Source organism: Amphibalanus amphitrite, unplaced genomic scaffold, assembly GCF_019059575.1.
Source record: "Amphibalanus amphitrite isolate SeventyFive unplaced genomic scaffold, NRLGWU_Aamphi_draft 001251F_arrow, whole genome shotgun sequence".
NCBI lineage: Eukaryota > Metazoa > Arthropoda > Thecostraca > Balanomorpha > Balanidae > Amphibalanus > Amphibalanus amphitrite.
The window spans coordinates 66,697-86,834 of record NW_024882744.1 but is presented as its reverse complement, the minus strand read 5'-3'; the positions used below and the strand labels follow the sequence as shown (position 1 = coordinate 86,834).

The 20,138-nt window shown below is 50.7% G+C and overlaps 1 protein-coding gene across 1 annotated transcript in view; it reads right to left on the bottom strand.

Annotated features, from left to right (window-relative positions):
• LOC122371518 overlaps window positions 1-19,925 on the bottom strand; it is a 62,590-nt gene extending 42,665 nt beyond the window's left edge. The window contains exon 1 of the mRNA XM_043347894.1: window positions 19,583-19,925. Coding sequence (XP_043203829.1) covers window positions 19,583-19,865 — 283 coding nt within the window. The 5' untranslated portion in view covers window positions 19,866-19,925. The remainder of the gene's footprint in view (window positions 1-19,582) is intronic.
• Between the last annotated feature and the right edge of the window lie 213 nt (window positions 19,926-20,138).

The following is a 20,138-nucleotide window of genomic DNA, read 5'->3' as shown; positions in this document are numbered from 1 at the left end:
GTCGGCGCACCTGGCGCCCGCAGTGGGGCACCGACCCGACCCACTGTCGAACCGCCCGCATGTGACCCGGTTTGCTCGACCGTTCGCCTCGGGCGGCACGGCGGTGACCCTAGTCTACTCGCTCGACGGAGCGACAGCAGCGGTGGTGGTCGTGGTTTTTCCCTAAACATGACAGCCAGTGATGCTGACGGCAACGGTGAAGGTAGTTATGCCTGTGACGTGACGAGTGACGACTGAGTCATACTACGCTTATATAGTGAAGACTTACGGTGATTATGGGTTGATGTCGGCATTAGGAGAAAAATAGGTAAGCTATATACCTAGGTACAGCCTTTAACTATAGTTAAAGGCTGGTGCCCTTTTCACGATTTTCAACACGAGCCACCAGAATCGAGCCCGCAGCCTTTTCAGTCTACGGTAACACCACCTTTCGCGGCCACCTCTCTCGGGCCCCTGCCGACACACACAGCAGGTGAGTGACCAGCAGGTTCGCGTGGGAGAGCGCTGTATGGCTCTCAAGGCAACGGCCGACCACGGCCGCCGCCAACTCTCGCGGCAACGGGCGTGGTTGGCTGCCTCGAATCCCAAAAATGCCGCCAACCGGCCCAAGAGAGATTCTTTGTAGGAGGCGGCGGTGAAAGCCGAATGATGATTATATTTGCGAAACGTTTACGTAGGAGCTGAGAAGCCGGCGTTGAAAAGTCAAAGCACAACGCAATCTATATGGCAAAGCGTTTCATTTAGGGGTTGTGCCTGCGCGCCAGCACTCAGCGCTCGCATGAACCCAGTAACAGTCTGAACAAGGGCTGTGTGTCGCGGGCCGGGGGCGCAGTTCCGCCGGGTCTGTGGATCAGCTGCGCGCAGGGCGGTAAGCGCCCACGCCCTGTGCCGGTGCAGTGCCGCCGCGCGGCCGCGCCGCACGCATGAGCGGCCAGCCGTGTCGCGGGCCGCCGGCGCAGCGGCCCCAGAGCGCAGGGCCGCGCCGGGCCGATACCTGCCGCTGCGGCCGTCCGGACCGGAAGCGCCCCAGGCGGCGACAGACGGCAGCCCGCGCGGCGCTCGCCGGCCCGGCCCGGCCGCCCGCCGCACCCGCTGGTTTTGGTAGCCCCGCGGCCTCGAGGCCGGCCGGGAGGAAGGGTGTTTTGATGATATGGGAGCGGCGTCATGGAGCGGGAGATAGGGTGTGGAATGGAATGCTCCACCCACGTGTGGAAGTGCGCGATGACGGCTCCGGCCTGCACGGTATGCGACCCGTGCCCCGCGGTCCGTTACGGGCTGTGTCCCGCAGTCACCTGCAGGCGAGCAGAGCCCACTGTGAATAGGCGGCGTAGGTAGCGCGTCTGACAGGTCCGCCGCGCTCCCGCGGCGCGCGCCGGGCGGAGCGGACGCCAGGTGATGAATCGGCGTGACCTCATGACCTCGGGGCGGAGACGCGGACGCCTCCGGTCCACCAACGCCGCGCCGGTGGAGACTGACGGGTGGAGTTAGCCGCGGGCCGCCCAGTAGCCGGAGGAGAAAAACCGCTACATGTAGCGCAAGCCTGAAGCCGCCGCCCGAGTGACCGGCTGATCCAGGCGCTCTCCCTGAACCTCCAAAAAACTGGGACCGCTGCCGTCGGAAACAAATAACTCGTGCCAGCGTGAAGAAGAGCGCACCTGCACGAAACGGTATAAAAGTAACGGCTAGTAAGCGTGGAAGAGACTGTGGAGCGCGAATGAAGCCGCGCGCACTGCTCCAGGGCTTACATGACGATTGAAACACAGGAAAACATGCCGTGTTGAAACCCCGGCCAGTAGTCACAATGGTAAATATCGGCTGTCAGCCCATGTTTCTCTGCACTCTGTCCACCCGATGCGTCATTGATCGGTCAAACGGCACTGATTGTCAACACCTCTGAGATCCATGAAACGGCAGTAACTAGTGAATTGCCTCGATTTTCCCAGCGTTCTACTGCGGCAACGGGCGCCACTGTGGCTGACCCGGTGGTCAACCCTCCATTGTACACTGAAAACAAAATGACACAAAAAACGACTAAAAACGCACAGGCAGAGCGTGTTAACTAGGCTTTCTTGTGTACCCTGCATCATGCATTTTTTGACCCGTCGCAGACGTGTCAATTTACAAATGTGTTAACCCAATCGTGTTGTGTCCTAAAACACAATATCATTGTGTCTTCAACACATAAGGCATGTGTTCGTGAGAATCGTTCAGTTCACCCGTTCGATACGGAAATGCTCGTGCGTGCTCGTGATCGTTCACTCGTTCTCGTACTCGTTCTCTCTCGTCACCCGGAGGACCATAAAGTTATTGTTCATATAAGTAAAAGTCTATTCTTGAATGAAACGGAAACGATTAAAATGCGCAAAATACGGCGGTCACAAATGCGGTTCACTGAATCGTTCTCGTAGGGCCACGTCGGCCGCGTCGTACGTAAGGCCACGTCGGCCACGTCGTGCACCGGGCCGTCGCGCGGTAGGCAGACAACTGAACCAGTGACAACTGAACCAGGGACAACTGAACCAGTAAAACTGAACCAGGGACAACTGAACCAGTGACAACTGAACCAGCGACAACTGAACCAGTGACAACTGAACCAGTGACAACTGAACCAGTGACAACTGAACCAGCGACAACTGAACCAGTGACAACTGAACCAGTGACAACTGAACCAGTGATAACTGAACCAGTGACAACTGAACCAGTATGACAACTGAACCAGTGGACAACTGAACCAGTAGACAACTGAACCAGTGACAACTGAACCAGTGACAACTGAACCAGTGACAACTGAGCCAGTGACAACTGAACCAGTGACAACTGAACCAGTGACAACTGAACTAGTGGACAACTGAACCAGTAGACAACTGAACCAGTGACAACTGAACCAGTGGACAACTGAACCAGTGATGACTGAACCAGTGGACAACTGAACCAGTGACAACTGAACCAGTGACAACTGAACCAGTGGACAACTGAACCAGTGGACAACTGAACCAGTGACGACTGAACCAGCGAACAACTGAACCAGTGGACAACTGAACCAGTGGACAACTGAACCAGTGGACAACTGAACCAGTGGACAACTGAGCCAGTGGACAGCTAAACCAGAAACAATTATAATGTCGTACTGCGCTGTATAGGTATAAGGTAGCGCGTGGCTGGACGGACGCCGGACTGTACCAATCTGCCGGTCTGCCAATTGATCTGTGTCAGTGTCCGTCCGAGAGCCGTACGATGGCTGACAGGGCTGACAGAGCCTGGTGGTCGCGAACTGACCGTTACGCCCACCTGGGACGCCCGAATAGTTAGCAACGTATAAATAATATTCACTTTGATGGCGTAACTCGGGACAGACAGGGCATGTAACGTGGGCTTGGCAGAGTTCAGCCCGCTTGGGCCCAGAGGAATCTCCGGTATATAAATGGATTGACTGCTCGGGCTTACATCGGGCTTGCGCCAAACGTCGCACAGCTAGGGCGTAACTACGGCTGTCCTGAGCTCGCCGAGCGCGCATACCTCCGGCAGAGCATTGGCTTTAGTCGGCGTTTTCGAGTTATACGCCGACTTTCGTCCGACTAAAAATCTCGGGCAAGCCTCACTTCAGCCTGCTTGGGCCCGGAGTAAAATTGCTGGATGGGCTACTGGTTCAGTTGTGACTGGTTCAATTGTCAATGGTTCAGATGTCTCTGGTTCAGTTGTCACTGGTTCAGTTGTCACTGGTTCAGTTGTCACTGGTTCAGTTGTCATACTGGTTCAGTTGTCACTGGTTCAGTTGTCACTGGTTCATTTGTCACTGGTTCAGTCGTCACTGGTTCAGTTGTCACTGGTTCAGTTGTCACTGGTTCAGTTGTCACTGGTTCAGTTGTCCACTGGTTCAGTTGTCCACTGGTTCAGTTGTCTACTGGTTCAGTTGTCCACTGGTTCAGTTGTCCACTGGTTCAGCTGTCACTGGTTCAGTTGTCACTGGTTCAGTTGTCACTGGTTCAGTTGTCACTGGTTCAGTTGTCACTGGTTCAGTTGTCTACTGGTTCAGTTGTCTACTGGTTCAGTTGTCCACTGGTTCAGTTGTCCACTGGTTCAGTTGTCACTGGTTCAGTTGTCCCTGGTTCAGTTGTCACTGGTTCAGTTGACACTGGTTCAGTTGTCCCTGGTTCAGTTGTCCCTGGTTCAGTTGTCACTGGTTCAGTTGTCCCTGGTTCAGCTGTCACTGGTTCAGTTGTCACTGGTTCAGTTGTCACTGGTTCAGTTGTCCTGGTTCAGTTGTCACTGGTTCAGTTGTCATGGAACCCGTCGCGCACCGGTGGAGTCCCGTCGAAGACTGTCAGGCCCCCGTCCCGTCTCAGCCCTCGTGGTACGCACAACACGTGGGCATGAGAACCAGGACAGGGGCCAGATGACACATATGTGAGCGGCGTGGCGCGGCGGACCGACCGCCGCGCTCCGAGCGCCGGCCGTCTTTGCGAAGGTATCCAAAATGCCTATTTGCTCGCTAACAGCATGTGTGAATACATTTGCAGAATACAAGGTAAATGTGCTACTAAATTTAACACAAATCGCAAGTGAAAGAAGGAAACACGTGGTGATTTTGTACAGTGGCGCAGCCAGAACTCTGGCGACGGGGGTGAGAGACGTTCGCGATGGGCCCCCCAGCAAAGTGGGCCCCCCTCAATCAAATGGGGCCCCTTACCAACAACGAAAGGTCAGATCATTGTCATCCTTACCAGCCAAAGCGGGGAAAAGGACAAATAAATATCTCTTGATCTGAAGAGGCACGTAAAAAACAACAGCATATTTACACAAACACGACCATTCTGCCCATATTTGATAGACAGCGTGCAATTGATGGCCAGCGGCCGCTCAAAGGGTCGGGCTAGGTCAAAAGGCTTTTAAAAGAGCACAACATCAGTTTTTCGACTATTACTTTTGATATAGGAGACGAGGTAGAGTTATGCCATTGTCTTGAAGGTGTTATGCGTGGTTCACACCGGATCCGTAATGACGCCGTAACCGTTACGGACGTAATGAGCTAGAGATTTCTCAAGATTCCCCAAGCATTGCGACTTTTGTAGACGAAGTTGAAATGTGGCAACCAGCCGCCGTAAACTGGCAGCGTCCACCGTACTCGTTACGGAACGTAACAGAAGTTGGGAAAATTGAACTTTTCGGCTCGACCGGCCGCCGTAATGACTTTTATCGACATGTATCTCCAAAACGGTTTGACTGTTTGATGAGCGGTCTTCTTTGGGGAGGGGCTGCATCCTTTCTACCCTGAACTGTGCTATTGATATCACTCATGAACGCCTGTTACAGCACGTGTCACGTGCGACGAGAGAGGTTCCAAAAGAGCTCGTCATACCATAACTCGGGAACGGCTGAATGGAAACGGTTCAATATTTGTTTGTTGTTTTGGCTGGGTGCACACTACACATCCCGTGACCTTAGGACGATTTCGAATTGCCTCAGCGCGTGAGCACGTGCGCACCCTTTTTTCACATCTCGGGATTGGCTGTGCCAATCGCGCCCATATTTGGTATGCTGAATGACATCATGTTTATATGCAAATTGCACAGGTTGACAAAAGCATTGATCTGCACGTGCGCACGTGCGTGCCCCTTTTTCATATCTGGGGATCGGCTGGGCCGATCGCGTACATATTTGGTGTGCTGAATGACACCATGTACGTACATATGAAGATTGAACAGATCGGCAAAGGCATTGGTCTGCACGTGCGCGCGTGCGTACCCCTTTTTGGCATCTTGGGATCGGCTGGGCCGATAGCGCTCATATTAAGTATGCTGAATGACACCAAGTTTATTTGCAGATTGCACAGGTCAGCAAAAGCATTGATCTGCACGTGCGCACGTGCGCACCCCTTTTTCATATCTGGGGATCGGCTGGGCCGAAAGTGCTTATATCAAGTATGCTGAATGATAACATGCTTATATGTAGAATTCACAAGTCGGCAAAGGTATTGATCGGCACGTGCGCACGTGCGCACCCCTTTTTCATATCTCGGGATCGGCTGGGCCGATAGCGCTCACATTTGGACTTTGGTATGCTGAATGACACCACGCATATAAAGTATGCAGATTGCAAAGGTCAGCGAGAGTATTGGTCAGCACATGCGCACGTGCCCACCCCTTCTCACATGTTGCGATTGATTGGGCTGGTCTGGGTAGCGGGTAGCGGTCTGCTCGTGTGCAAGTGCGGACCTTTGTACTTGAAAAAAATCGTATCAACTCGCCGACTGATTTTTAGGCATTATTTCATGTAGGTATGCCTTCAGTATGTCACAACCTACTTTGTATCTCTTGAGTGACATACATAAAATTCATGTTCCGTAATTACATTTCACTCGTTTATTTAAAGATAACATTTCCTTCGTAGGCCTAGCCTAGCCCTAATCATGTAGGTATGTTACAGGTCAAGTTCAAAGTCCACAAAATAAATTCCAATACATAGATTCTCGTGCCACGTCTTTTATGCAGTTCTGAGTCAACTTCGCTGCCCATATTACCCCTGCTAGACTTGATGCTTGGACGGACACTGCACCGCCTCTTCGCAAGCCAATTGAGCAAACTGTACGACGCGTACGTTGATCTTGCCCAGGATAGCAGCGATTCACGAGTGTAGAAAATGAACTTCAGCGTTGACCAGCATAGGCATCTTTTCTTGTTTATGCCAAAAAAGGATAAAAAATTCTCTGTATAGTATCACGCCCACAATTGTAGTTAATTAACAATGATATGCCTCCATACAATTATAAACCACTATGCAAAAGTGATAGGAATAAATTTAAAAAGAAGAGAGCAAAACCAATTAAAATTTTGACGCACCGATATTAAGAAACAGCTCTTAGCTTTAGCCCATTTTTCGATTGTTTATAAGCAAAATAGTTATGGCGCACTTGATTCGAAGGACGGCGCTCAACATGGCAATTCCCGGTGCACACCGAATCCGTAACGAATACGGCGTTACGTCGCCAAAAAATCGAACTACGCATGCGCGTTGCATTGTGCCCTCCACTTTCAAGATATTATTCAATCGCCAACGTATTCATTACGGCACGTAACGGTCATTACGGATCCGGTGTGAACCACGCATAAATCATCCATACGGATCGGTTGATGACCATCATGAACTTCTCAAGTAAGGGCATGACCTTGATCTGCGGTCACATTTTGAAGTTGAACTTTTTATGTGAAATTATAGGTAGCTCATTCGATGCATGTTAACAAGAGAATGATGACAAAGTAAATGTCTCATGGTTTTTCTCACCAAAGTCCTTGCAAAAATTCTTAGCAAAACTGTTTTGGTAAAATGCGACTATTTAGATGGTTTTGCCGGTTTTACCCTCTGCTCTGTTGCCAAACCATTGACATGAGGCATTGAGGTCAAATCTTAAAAGCGAAAGCGTTTTGAAAGGCCTATCGAATGAGTTGTTCCGCAAAGCTCTAGCTCTTTGGTTCACGAGTTATACGGTTATTTGTGAAAAATATAAAAACAAGAATTTTTTCGTCGTAATCTTGTCTTTGTGTTTATCATAATTTTATCATAATTTCATCTTCAATGACCTCAGCGATGACCTAATCGAAAAATGACCTCTACGATTCTGAAGCATCCTATGTATAGCTATCCGTTACTTTTCTCGTCTTTCTAGCCGTCTTAAATTATGATCGGGTTTGGCCGATACGCCCCCCCCCCCCCCAAGGCTGATTGCACGAGTTAGAGAGCTATCGAACCCACTTTCAGCGCGCTATAGCTTTTTATGTCCTCGAGTGTCGAAATAGGCGAAACTTTTCCTTCGATGATCATGATGACGTGTGCTTTGGTCTGAAATGCAATATGACTGAAGTAATTTCTCCATGATTTTCGACGCTCTTTAGAAAGCCGCCTACCGCCGCACTTGTCGCTACGTGACCCTGGAGTCAGGTTAGAAGGGAATATTCAAACACCCCTCAGGGGCGTAAAACTGGAAAGCCTGGGGCCCTGCTTTGCGGGGCGCGGTCGAGCTAGGCTAGAGCCAGTTTGGGATATTTACAAGCCCACGTAAAGCCCTCAAGAATCTGCATAGAGCACAGGCCTTCCAAGACTTCGGGGTTTAGATATCGACAATCGACATGGTCTTTTGAGGCCTGCGTGGTGGCTATCAGAGGTCGGTGGGCCCCTCAAAAGCCGGTGCAGGAGCCTCAGGTGTCAGTTTGGAGCCATCATGGACCGGTGTGGGGTCCTGATAAATACCTAGGCGTCAAACCCCTAGACGTCGGGGTGGGGCCGGGCGGTGAGGCAGGCACAGGTCTAAGGAGAATATTTTCAGATGTCGGCTTGGCAGGGCCCTGCATGGCTTTCTCAGAGGCTGACATAACGTACTGCGGGACCTCCATCATAGGCGGCGGAACGGGGAGGGCACCGGGGCACCGTGCCCTTCTTTGATTTTGGCATTTTAACATTAGCGCTATGGGCGTTGCATAGAAAGAATGGAACCAAAAGTCGGCAGTCGGCAGTGCAAAAGTCCCCCCTTAATCGAAGGTGTTCCGCCGCTTCTGACCTCCATGAGCCTCAAAAACCTGTATGGGCCCCCTCACGCTTGGGGTAGGTTTCCTGAAGCAAATCTCTGAGTCTTGAGATGGGCCCATTAGACATGAACTTGGCCATCAATATACATGTGGTAAGTTGACCTATATCAAACGTGATATCGGCTCAATCAGGATTGGCCCTCTCAGACCCAGACCAGGCACGGAGTATGGACCCTCCCACACATAGGATGATCCTTTCATTCCTGGGATGTCTTCTCAGGCCTGAACTGGGCCCTTCTCATGCCTGAAGTAGACCCTCTCAGGCCTCAAATAGGTCCTTTAGGACCTGAAATGGGCCCTCTCAGGCCTGACATTAGCCCTCTCAGACCTGAAATGGGCCCCTCACAGGCCTCAACTAGTCCTCTAGGGCCTGAAATGGGCCCTCTCAGGCCTAACATTAGCCCTCTCAGACCTGAAATTGACCCTCTCAGACCTGACATTGGCCCTCTCAGACCTGAAATGGGCCCCCTCAGCCCGGAAATGATCCCTATCATGTCGAAAAAGGGACCCCTCATACCGTAACTGGGCCCTCTCAGGTCTGAAATGGTGCCTCTTATGCCTGAAATGGGCCCCTCTCAGCCCTCAAACGGGCCCTCTCTGGCCTCAAACGGGCCCTCTCTAGCCTCAAACAGGCCCTCTAGGGCATGAAATGGGTCCTCTCAAGCTTGAAATGGCCCCCTCAGGCCTGAAATGGGCCCCTCTCAGGCCTGAAATGGGCCCTATCAGCATGGGCGCGGGAACCGCGGGGGGGGGGCAGTGGGGGCAGCTTGCCCCCCCCCCCTAACTTTAGGGCCGTGGGGGCGGTGCCCCCACAACTTTAAGACGGAATGCCGCACTTTTTTTGCAAATGTTTTCTTTTTTGTTGAAAAAGCCAAGGGATGAAAAATAAATGGCCTAAAACCGGCGAGAAAACTAAATTTGGGGGTACCCTAGGTTGATCTCTATCATGGTGTGCCCCCCAGTCTGAAAGTAGTTCCCGCGCCCCTGCCTATCAGGCCTCAAACATGCCCTCTAGGGCCTGAAATGGACCCCTTCAGGCCTAAAATTGGCCCTCACAGCATCAAATGGGCCCTCTCAGACCTGAAATGGCCCCTCTCAGGCCTCAAATAGGTCCTCTAGGGCTTGAAGTGGGCCCTCTAGGGCCTGAAATGGGCCCTCTAGGGCCTGAAATAGGCCCTCTCAGGCCTGACATTAGCCCTCTCAGACCTAAAAAATGGACCCTCACAGACCTGAAATGGGCCCCCTCAGCCCGGAAATGTCGAAAAAGGGCCCCTCATACCGTAACTGGGCCCTCTCAGGTCTGAAATGGTGCCTGAAATGGCCCCTCTCAGCCCTCAAACGGGCCCTCTCTGGCCTCAAACAAAAACTGGTCTGGCCCTCTCTAGCCCCAAACGGGCCCTCTAGGGCATGAAATGGGCCCTCTCAAGCTTGAAATGGGCCCCCTCAGGCCTGAAATGGGCCCCTCTCAGGCCTGAAATGGGCCCCTCTCAGGCCTGAAATGGCCCCTCTCAGGCCTGAAATGGGCCCTATCAGGCCTCAAACATGCCCTCTAGGTCCTAAAATGGACCCCTTCAGGCCTGAAATGGGCCCCTCTCAGGCCTGAAATGGCCCCTCTCAGGCCTGAAATGGGCCCTATCAGGCCTCAAACATGCCCTCTAGGTCCTAAAATGGACCCCTTCAGGCCTGAAATGGCCCTCGCAGGCATCAAATGGGCCCTCTCAGGCCTGAAATGGGCCCTCTCGGGCCTAAAATGGCCCTCTCATGCCATGGAACGGGCCCTCCAAGGCCTTGGATTAGTTCAATCGGGTCTTGGATGTACCCTCTTAAATCATAAAATAGGACTATAAATCCTAAAGGGGGATTTAGGGCGATAAAGGGCTATCAGGCCTGAAAACTGTTTTTCAGTCCTATGACAGACCTTGACATTATGATAAAAAATTGTCAGGCTGCATAACGTTACAGTTCGAATCGACGGTGGGCCCCTAGGATAAGAGACGGGGGTGAGATCTCACCCCTTTCACCCCCCCTGGCTGCGCCACTGATTTTGTAGTTTGTTGCCGGGGCGCAGTTGAAGGGACTTTGGCTTTAGCCGGACAGGCTGACTGCCAAAGCCGGGTCCCGAGTGGAATCGGGCGCTCGGGTGCGGTCAGAGCTGAGTACCCGGCCGGCCGACCCATAGGTCAGGGCGCGGTCAGGGCTAAGCACGCAGGCGGCCGACCCATACGAGGCCGCCGACCCATACACGAGCTGGAGCTGCGCCCGGTCGGCCACCTCAGAGCCGAAGGGTGGATGCGTCACGTGGGCGGCTCATTTAGTGCACCAACTGACGATGCCCCAAATTGGAGGACTACTGTACAATACAGTTCTCCAGAAAGCCGGGATAAATTTCTAGCCACCGATTTTTCAAATATATCCTATATAGACCGAGGAGTTTCTTCCTCCAAACAGACGTTAATTAGCTATGCTTCAGCTTGCACTTGATGTAATCAGCGCATATTGCTCTAGACAATTTATCATGTATCGACTCCCTCGGCTGTATTGTGCATTTTGACCTTTCTCAAAACACTTTGGCAATTTTTTACAAAAACCCAACATAAAAGTAGGTGCTCGAAAAACGCCCTCTATTATCCCCATCTGAAGTTAAGGTTCAGAGGTCGCTCACTGGTGGATGGCACGGTGTATTTGTGCAAGGGTACACATCTACCATATCCAACAACACATGATTTCGATACACCGATGCATTACATTCGTCCAGCGTGCTTGGCACGATAAAATTGTGTCATTATTCTGTTTTATGTGTTATCAAACGTGTCGAAGGTCCCGCCGAGCGTGAAAATACACAGCCTTATTGTGTTTTGGGTGCGATTAACATATGACTGATGTGTTACCAGTACAGAACATGCCCTCACTGTGTCGATTTGTTTTCAGTGTACTAGCCCTACACTGAAAACAAATCGACACAGTGAGGGCATGTTCTGTACTGGTAGCACATCAGTCATGTGTTAATCGCACCCAAAACACAATAAGGCTGTGTATTTTCACGCTTGGCGGGACCTTCGACACGTTTGATAACACAGAAAACAGAATAATGACACACTTTTCTCGTGCCAAGCACGCTGGACGAATGTAATGCATCAGTGTATCGAAATCATGTGTTGTCGGATATGGTAGACGTGTACCCTTACACAAATATACCGTGCCATCCACCAGTGAGCGACCTCTGAACCTTAACTTCAGATGGGGATAACAGAGGGCGTTTTTCGAGCACCGACTTTTATGCTGCGTTTTTGTAAAAATTTGCTTAAGTGTTTTGAGAAAGGTCAAAATGCACAATACAGCCGAGGGAGTCGATACATGATAAATTGTCTAAAGCAATATGCGCTGATTACATCAAGTGCAAGCTGAAGCATAGCTAATTAACGTCTGCTTGGAGGAAGAAACTCCTCGGTCTATATAGGATATATTTGAAAAATCGGTGGCCGAAAATTTATCCCGGCTGTCTGGTCAACTGTAATGTGCAATAGTCCTCCAATTTGGGGCATCGGCACTTGGTGCTCTGATTGAGCCATCCACTTGGCGCGTTCACCCTTCGGCTCTGATGTGGCCGACCGGGCGCAACTCCAGCTCGTGTATGGGTCGGCGGACTCATATGGGTCGGCCGGCCGCGTGCTCAGCCCTGACCGCGCTCTGCACCGTATGGGTCGGCCGGCCGGGTGCTCAGCCCTGACCGCACCCATGCGCCCGATTCCACTCGGGGCCCGGCTTTGGCAATCAGCCTGTCCAGCCAAAGCCAAAGTCCCTTCAACTGTGCCCCGGCAACAAACTACATAATCACCACGTGTTTCCTTCTTTCACTTGCGATTTGTGTTAAATTTAGTAATACATTTACCTTGTATTCTGCAAATGTATTCACACAAGCCTTATGTGTTGAAGACACAATGATATTGTGTTTTAGGACACAACACGACTGGGTTAACACATTTGTAAATTGACACGTCTGCGACGGGTCAAAAAATGCATGATGCAGGGTACACAAGAAAACCTAGTTAACACGCTCTGCCTGTGCGTTTTTAGTCGTTTTTTTGTGTCATTTTGTTTTCAGTGTAGCGCAGCGGAAGGGCGGCCACTCCGTGACAATCAGGTCAAACGGAAGCAGTCGAACGGAGGGTAAAGCACCGCAAACAATCGCAGCCCGCCAGTATTTATATACTTATGCTATCCATGCATCCTTCAGTCAGTGCAGGGGTTACATCAGCCACATGAGACCACGTGTCAATGGGGTGACACATAGTCGGCGACTCGCCAGGATGTCATTGCGAATGATTGAGGTTTATGGTGCCAGACGGTCTTGTTCGGTCGTTTAGCGGCAATGGGATGAGATTGGGAAAACGAGTGAAACCGTGCGGCGATAATGAGAGAAACTACAGCTTTGCACGTCGGATGGGAAACACATGAGGCGTGAAACCGACACTCGATGCTCCCGAGAACATGGTTGCATGACGGCAGATCAAAGGCGTGACAGCGCGAGAGCATATCGCAGACATTGCAACAGAATTATGGTTACTATTAGCCGAGCAATATACCAATATACTTTACCTTACATAATACCTACATAGATACCCATTACCCGTGAATGATGATTCATCTAAGCGGGCCGATAAGAATAAAAATTTCAGTGCAGAACTCGGCCTATATCCCTCATAACAATGGCACACCTTCGGGTCCGCTCCGTGCGCCGTGCGTCGCGCCGCGCCACTTCCGTCGCAGGTGCGTCACGTCCGCCGCAATGTGCGGACCTAATGAGAGCGGGAACTGCAGCGGACCGACACCGGCACAGGACCCAGCCCAGCTCATTATGCCCTATCAAGATCGAGCAGAATGACATGTATGTAGGCCGCCCGGTTCGGCCGCCGTGCACGTATGTACACTGGCTGATGCATGAGTGAGTAATTGCGCCATACGGGAAATAGCTGAGCAGAAAGGCTTTCTTTTCAGCAGTTTTCTTTTCATCACTTCATCGCACCGTTTTGTTCTGCCCTCTGGCAAAGCATCATACCGTCTCCTGTTGGCTTAACTGCAGTTTCGGGGCTGAATAAGCTGCGAGCGGCAAACAAACAACATAAGCACAGAAACAAATCTGACCGCTTACCTTACCATTCTTACCGCAGTACCTACAGACATAAGAAAAAATAAACTTTCGTTCACTACAGCTAAACATCAAATACGTATTCACTTACAGATAGTTGGTACTGAATCCTAATTCGATTCATCACACAGGACACGATACGCCAAAATTAGCATGCGACGAACGTGTAGCGAGCACCGACGCCGAGCACAGAACCGCCACATGTGCGTCTCCCAGAGCACCATCAATATCCTTCACTCAGAGAGCGAACATTCTCAACGATTCCGTGACGAATGAGTCTGTTGGTATGTACACCCGAAAGAAATTGATTTTTGCCGGCTAAATTGATCGCCATCGAGTGAATGACTAAACAGCACGTACCGCGTCATCTAAAAATAAACCCGTTACGGCGTACAAGTATATTGCAGCCCCGCGTTAGACCAAGTCAGGCCTCATCCGAGCATAGCCTCTACAGCATATGTATGTACACTATACATCCTACGGCTTTCAGCGTGAGTGGAGAGTTCATTCATAATGGCGCCCCTCATTCTGGACAATGACGGGTCGGTGCTCCGTCCAAAACGTTCGCTTTCGACTGCCTGGCACGCGGGAGTTCTGTACGAAGGAATACAATGGCTGTCGGCGCACGGGGCCAGCAGGCGGCGTGCAAATCTGACGCATGACGCAGTACCATTATCAACGCTGCACTGGCGGGACGAGACTGCGATGGTGGGTCTAAGAGAGCTCGCCAGGCTCGACAAAAAAAAAATAGAGACAGATATAACCGGTGATAGACAGAGCTCACCGGCAATAGGGCAAAAGTTCATCGAGGATAGAGTCGGAACTTACCGGGGAAAGAGTCAGATCTCACCGGGGGGGGGGATAGAGTCAAAAGTTGCCGGGGATCGAATTCGAGTCAAAACTCAACGGGGATCGAGTCAGAACTCACCGGGGAAAGAGTCGGAGCTCACCGGTGATGGAGTCGGACACACTATAGTAAATCGTGATAAAGAAAAACACGCCGCTGATAAAGACTGAGTTCACCGGGTTTAGAAACAAGGCAAGCCGGGGATACAGTCGGGCCACATCGGGCTGAGCATACCCGGAGCTCACGGGGTGGCATTAGTGGTCATTGGGCGTGTTTCCTGGGTCCGTCTATATGGGTGCGGCCATGTGCCCACTGTGCCAACTGGGGGCTGAGGCATCCGGGATGTGTCGATTGATAGACAAATAGAGCCGGTTGGAGGCTATCAAACAGATTAAAAGGCAGAGCTGATCCGTTACTCACTGGTGAGCGAACAGACGCTGCGAGGACTCAGCAAAAGCCGAGCCCGAGAGGTCAACTAAACGGTGCAATCAACGACAGGCGAAGCTTTCCTGAGACTAACTCCACGTCACCAGCATCTAAAAACGCATGATCACAAGGTTGTTTGCCAATGCCACTGTTATTACCAGCACAAACTTTGGCGACTAAGTTTCACCAACAAAGTGAGAATAAATCATCATAGCCGCAATGACATAGACACTACGCACGCATGCCTTGACAAACAACACTATCATCTCCAATACATGCCTCACCACATTAAAGGGACCCTCCCACCTTAACATTAGATTTGAGTTGAGTAGCCAAAATGGGGTCCCTGGCTCACAATTACCGGTTTCGGCACTCACAACATCGAGAAATGCCTTAAATCGGAAATATTGAATTTCAAAATTGCAGCATTTTGATTCAGAGGGGCTAATGCTTAGGAATACCCCTCTGAATGTGTGACGTCAGCGCGAATATCTAACGATTTTTAAATGTTTGACTAAAACGTTTTGTAGCACGCGGTGGTATATGCTATTTGCGCGCAACATCTGCCGCAAACGCCGCACTTCTAAAATCAAGTCGCTAGAAACAGCGGAGATCCCAAAAAAGTAAACAAAAGTAAAAGTCTAATATCTTGAAAACCGGTGAATATTTTTCGGTGAAATTTGGTAGATATTCGTTTTCGCTCTTTCTGAACCGAGCGACATCACTTTCATGCCAATTCATAAACTTTTTTGAAGGTGGGAGGGTCCTTTTAACTGCTGCAGCCTGCAGTGGCACCCAAATTTGTGCTTACACAGACAACGCCACGCCCATTCTGCGACTCTGGATGAAGTCATCACAGAAATTGACACCGATCTGTATCGCCGTAAGTCACGGTTCGGGTGTCGACACAAACTGCAGATGATGTATTACAGAAACGGGCCTTGGCAGTACCGATTAGCTGCGACTAAACCTGCACGTTTGCATAAACAAGCGCCGTTTGCTACGCTCGGCGGCACCATTGCACCACCACGGGGAGCGAGGTGACGAACCTCACCTCAACGTGAGACGCCGAAATGGTTCAGGTTTGGCAAAAACATGGCGAAAACAGAGAGAGGTGCTTCATAAAAGTCGGCAAATAACCTGGTTTAGAAACACTACTTGTCTTATACAATACCGTTTATTGAATAAAGATGATTCAGCATAAGACATGATGTAACATATTTTATGTATGTTTATATAATATATTGTTATGATGGATCAGAATGGAAACCAAAAGCCATCAAACGAAGAGCGCCATTATTTCTCCCATAACTTTTAAAACCGTCAGAGGTCGTTCCCACAGAAACACCCCCAACCCACACCCTTCAGCTTGTCATTCACTTCATCTCTGGTGCAATATCTCCCACACAACTATGGCGCAGCGCAACTCTCCCAACATGCTGAGCCGTAAACCGTAACCAAACCTTCTCCTGGGTCCCCTGTTGACGGAGGCATGTGGCTTAGCGACTGGCACTAAAGCCATGAGAAAATACATAAGGGTTCCCATAAAAGTGTTGCGCTAAAAATTCACAACGTCGTTGAGACGAACTATGGTAAACAAATAACGTTGCAGCATGCTTTCAAAATGATCGTATAAAATAAAAATAAAACTGACAATATTTTATGATAAATAAATATTCCTCTTGGCAAGTCAAGTAATATATTGCATTATATGTATTACATGTATTATATGCAGTAATATATGTATTTTTGTTATAGGTATGTTCATTGTACGACCTAACTTCCATGCTGGAGCTAAATCACTTTCATTTTGGCGTCTTTTCTATCTCGTCACCGCCAATGTTCTGATGCAGATTCGATAAGAATTATGTGACGTAATGGATCGAGATTGATATCGTTAAACGTATAATGGTTACTACCAATTAACAAGGTGCCCACAAGGCACAGTGACGGGAATCTACGTAGCTGTGTGCAGCAGTTTTCATGAATAGGCCCCATTGTATCGCATCCATGGTATCGCCTTGCTCCGGTGCAGACTAGCGGTCCGACACAGTCGACGGCCACGGCGTCATCGTATGGCGGCGGTGGCCATCAGGCATACGGGGCCGCCGTGTCATACGGGGGGGGGGGGATACGGCGTCATACATACGGCAGCAGTCAATACGATACAGTAATTAGACTCGTACGTATACCTACAGTATAGACATATAACAGACTACGGAATCATGGGCCATACAAAATACATATAGGTTATACGGCCTGCGGTGTCATACAAACAGGGCAACGGCATCATGCATACCACCAATGGTAGTTATGAAATAACATGCGGGGCGCAGCGTCATACATACGAGTATGGGACGCAGCGACATACGGGAAACAGTAAATATACAAATAGACACGTCAAAAATAACAAACATATGTGTTCGTGGGACGCAGCGGCAAACGGGAAACAGTGCAACTGCAATTGCATATGAACCAGACAACTGCATCACGACTGAGCATTGAGATGGCTGCTTGGTGCCATTCAGACCAGGCATGAGGAAACTGTATGTTGTGAGGGCGTAGACAGGGGTGTTGTTTTCCGAAAGTGATTGGTGGGGCCCAAAGAAGGCAGACGGCTATTTATGACGTGCTTACAAAGGTATCCCCAAAGGCCAAATTTGCCTTCCTCATCGGATTTCGGCCATTTATTTTTCTTCTTTGGTAACTGACAATCAAAACTAGAATAATAATAAAAATCTGGGAAATATAGGTACTACTGAGCCCTATGCACAAAACGTACATTTATATCTTATAAAGGCATTAGAGTCAGAGGACAAACTCCTTTTTCTAGCGAATATCTAGCTCGATCAGGGACCGAACGGTTCATGTTCCCTTTTCATCAGGTGATACATCAGGTCAGATACATTGTCATCTACATCAGGTGATGTAGGTATCTGACAAAAGATTGGTAGGGCTCAGTGCTCACGGAGCATTGGCAGGGCCCAAATCATCATTGGTAGGGCTTGGGCCCTACCAGGCCTACACAGAACGACACCCCTGGACGTAGACAGCGACGAATTGTGAGACAGCCGATTTATGAATGACTTATGAGAACGACATCACTGTCAACTGTTCGCGTGAAACATGGTCGAGGTCCCGAAACACTGGACGATAAGCGTAAGGTAACAGACGGGACCGTGTCAAGCGACAAAAGCGCCATCCCAAAGGCACAAAGACAGCACAGCTACACCGCTAGACAGTGACGGATAGGTGAATGACACCTAGGCTGAGGAGGCGGCAGAGGGATTAGACAGACAGGGACCGTCGTTCCCACATCCCAAACACTCCATATGCAGTATGCACGGCGTCGGTCACTGCCCGGGCTGGGAAGTAGGGAGATAAACAGGGGAAAGGACGGAATATGTGACGCTACGGGATACCTGCTGGCAAAACAAGGGAACAGATTCGGGACGATGATGCCATGGACTAAGCGGAAGTTAGCTGACGCAAGGGAGAGGACAGCTGACGCTCCCCTCTCCCTCAACCCGCAAGGGAGACGGGAAGAGCACCGTCTGAAAGCAGAGCGGGGTGCCGTTGACAGACAGGAGAGGAGATACCCGATGAGTGACGGGTGACGAGGGACGCGGACCGGCGGGAAATGAGGGGCACTGATTGACAGGGGTGATAGTGAACGGTGATACGGGCTGAGGGGAAGGAGAGCGGAGATACAAACGGTTAGAGGGGACGGGAATCGTTTGAAATCGGCAATGATTTAGGTCACGATCGAAGGGTTAAAGTTGACAAAAACGTAGAACTCCAAATACCTCTTTCATATAAAGGGTTTCAAAGAGGGTAAAATGTTACGAATTTTAGAGGCTCAGATAAACAACACGGAAAGCGAACGAGATTGAGAATGAGGGAAAACCGTCGCGAAGTCCGGCAGAGTATGTATGTACCATGCGGCGGTCTGCAGTGATGGTCGAACCGGTTTGGCAGGTTCGGTGGCCGACCGATTAGCTACTTCCATGCCGACCAGCTCAGTAGGCCAAATTTAGCTCGCTCCACTGGAATATCCAAACCGGACTCGGAAGCTAACGACATGCAGCGGAAACGGGAAAGGTCAACAACCTCTGAATTGTGCCAGGAGACGAGAAAAACAATCGAGTGAGTCTACGTTTTTAACAAGAGATAACAGCTTCAAGCTTGTATGATTGACGGTAACGGTATTCTCATCGTGATATAAATCATCACAAAGCGTGGTGACATATTATAGTGCATGTATGGCCTAAACTTTTGAATTCTTTTTAAAAGGGGAAAAAACCGCAAGAAATTACCCAACGTTTCGCATTTATTGCTTAGTCATGGGTCTTCGAGTGCGATTTCTTCGAGTGCACAATTGCACTCGAAGACCCATGACTAAGCAATAAATGCGAAACGTTGGGTAATTTCTTGCGGTTTTTTCCCCTTTTAAAAAGAATTCAAAAGTTTAGGCCATACATGCACTATAATATGTCACACCTATCTATTGATAATCCTCAACAAAGCGTGGTGTATCTCCGAAGCGGAGCGGGGACGCAGGGTAACGATGGCGACGCGGTGACTTACTGGTCCGGATCTGATCCTCGTCCTGGGCCACCGCCGACCACTCCTCGTACGAAGTGGTCATCAGCACCTCGTCACCGTCCCCCTCCACCACACTGCACATATCCACCGTCCGCACGTCACTGCCTGCCGCGCTGACGGCGGCGGCGTCACTGGCGCCCCTCCCCCCTGGCGGCGGCGGCACGCGTCCGGCCCGCCGGCGGCGCCACACCAGCACCAGCACAACCAGCACCAGAGCCGGCACCACCAGCAGCAGCAGCCCGGCGCCGGCCGCCGCCGCCTCCATCGCTCCGCCAATCACCGGCCGGCTCTCTGAACGGCAGCCAACCAGCGGCGCCGACACAGCCGCCGCCTGTCGGCAGCAGAACGGTAAATGAGCGGACCATCCGGTGTCCGTCCGGAGCCCGGCGTGTGGGAACCACCGGGGAAGTGGGGAGGGGAGCGCGAGGGGAGCGGGAGGGAAACCCTCCGGCGGATCCCACGGTAGCTGGCTCCCGGGGCGGCCGGCTCGCGTCTCAGGTCTCCGTTTCATGGGCGGCCGCCGGATGTCCTGCGGTTC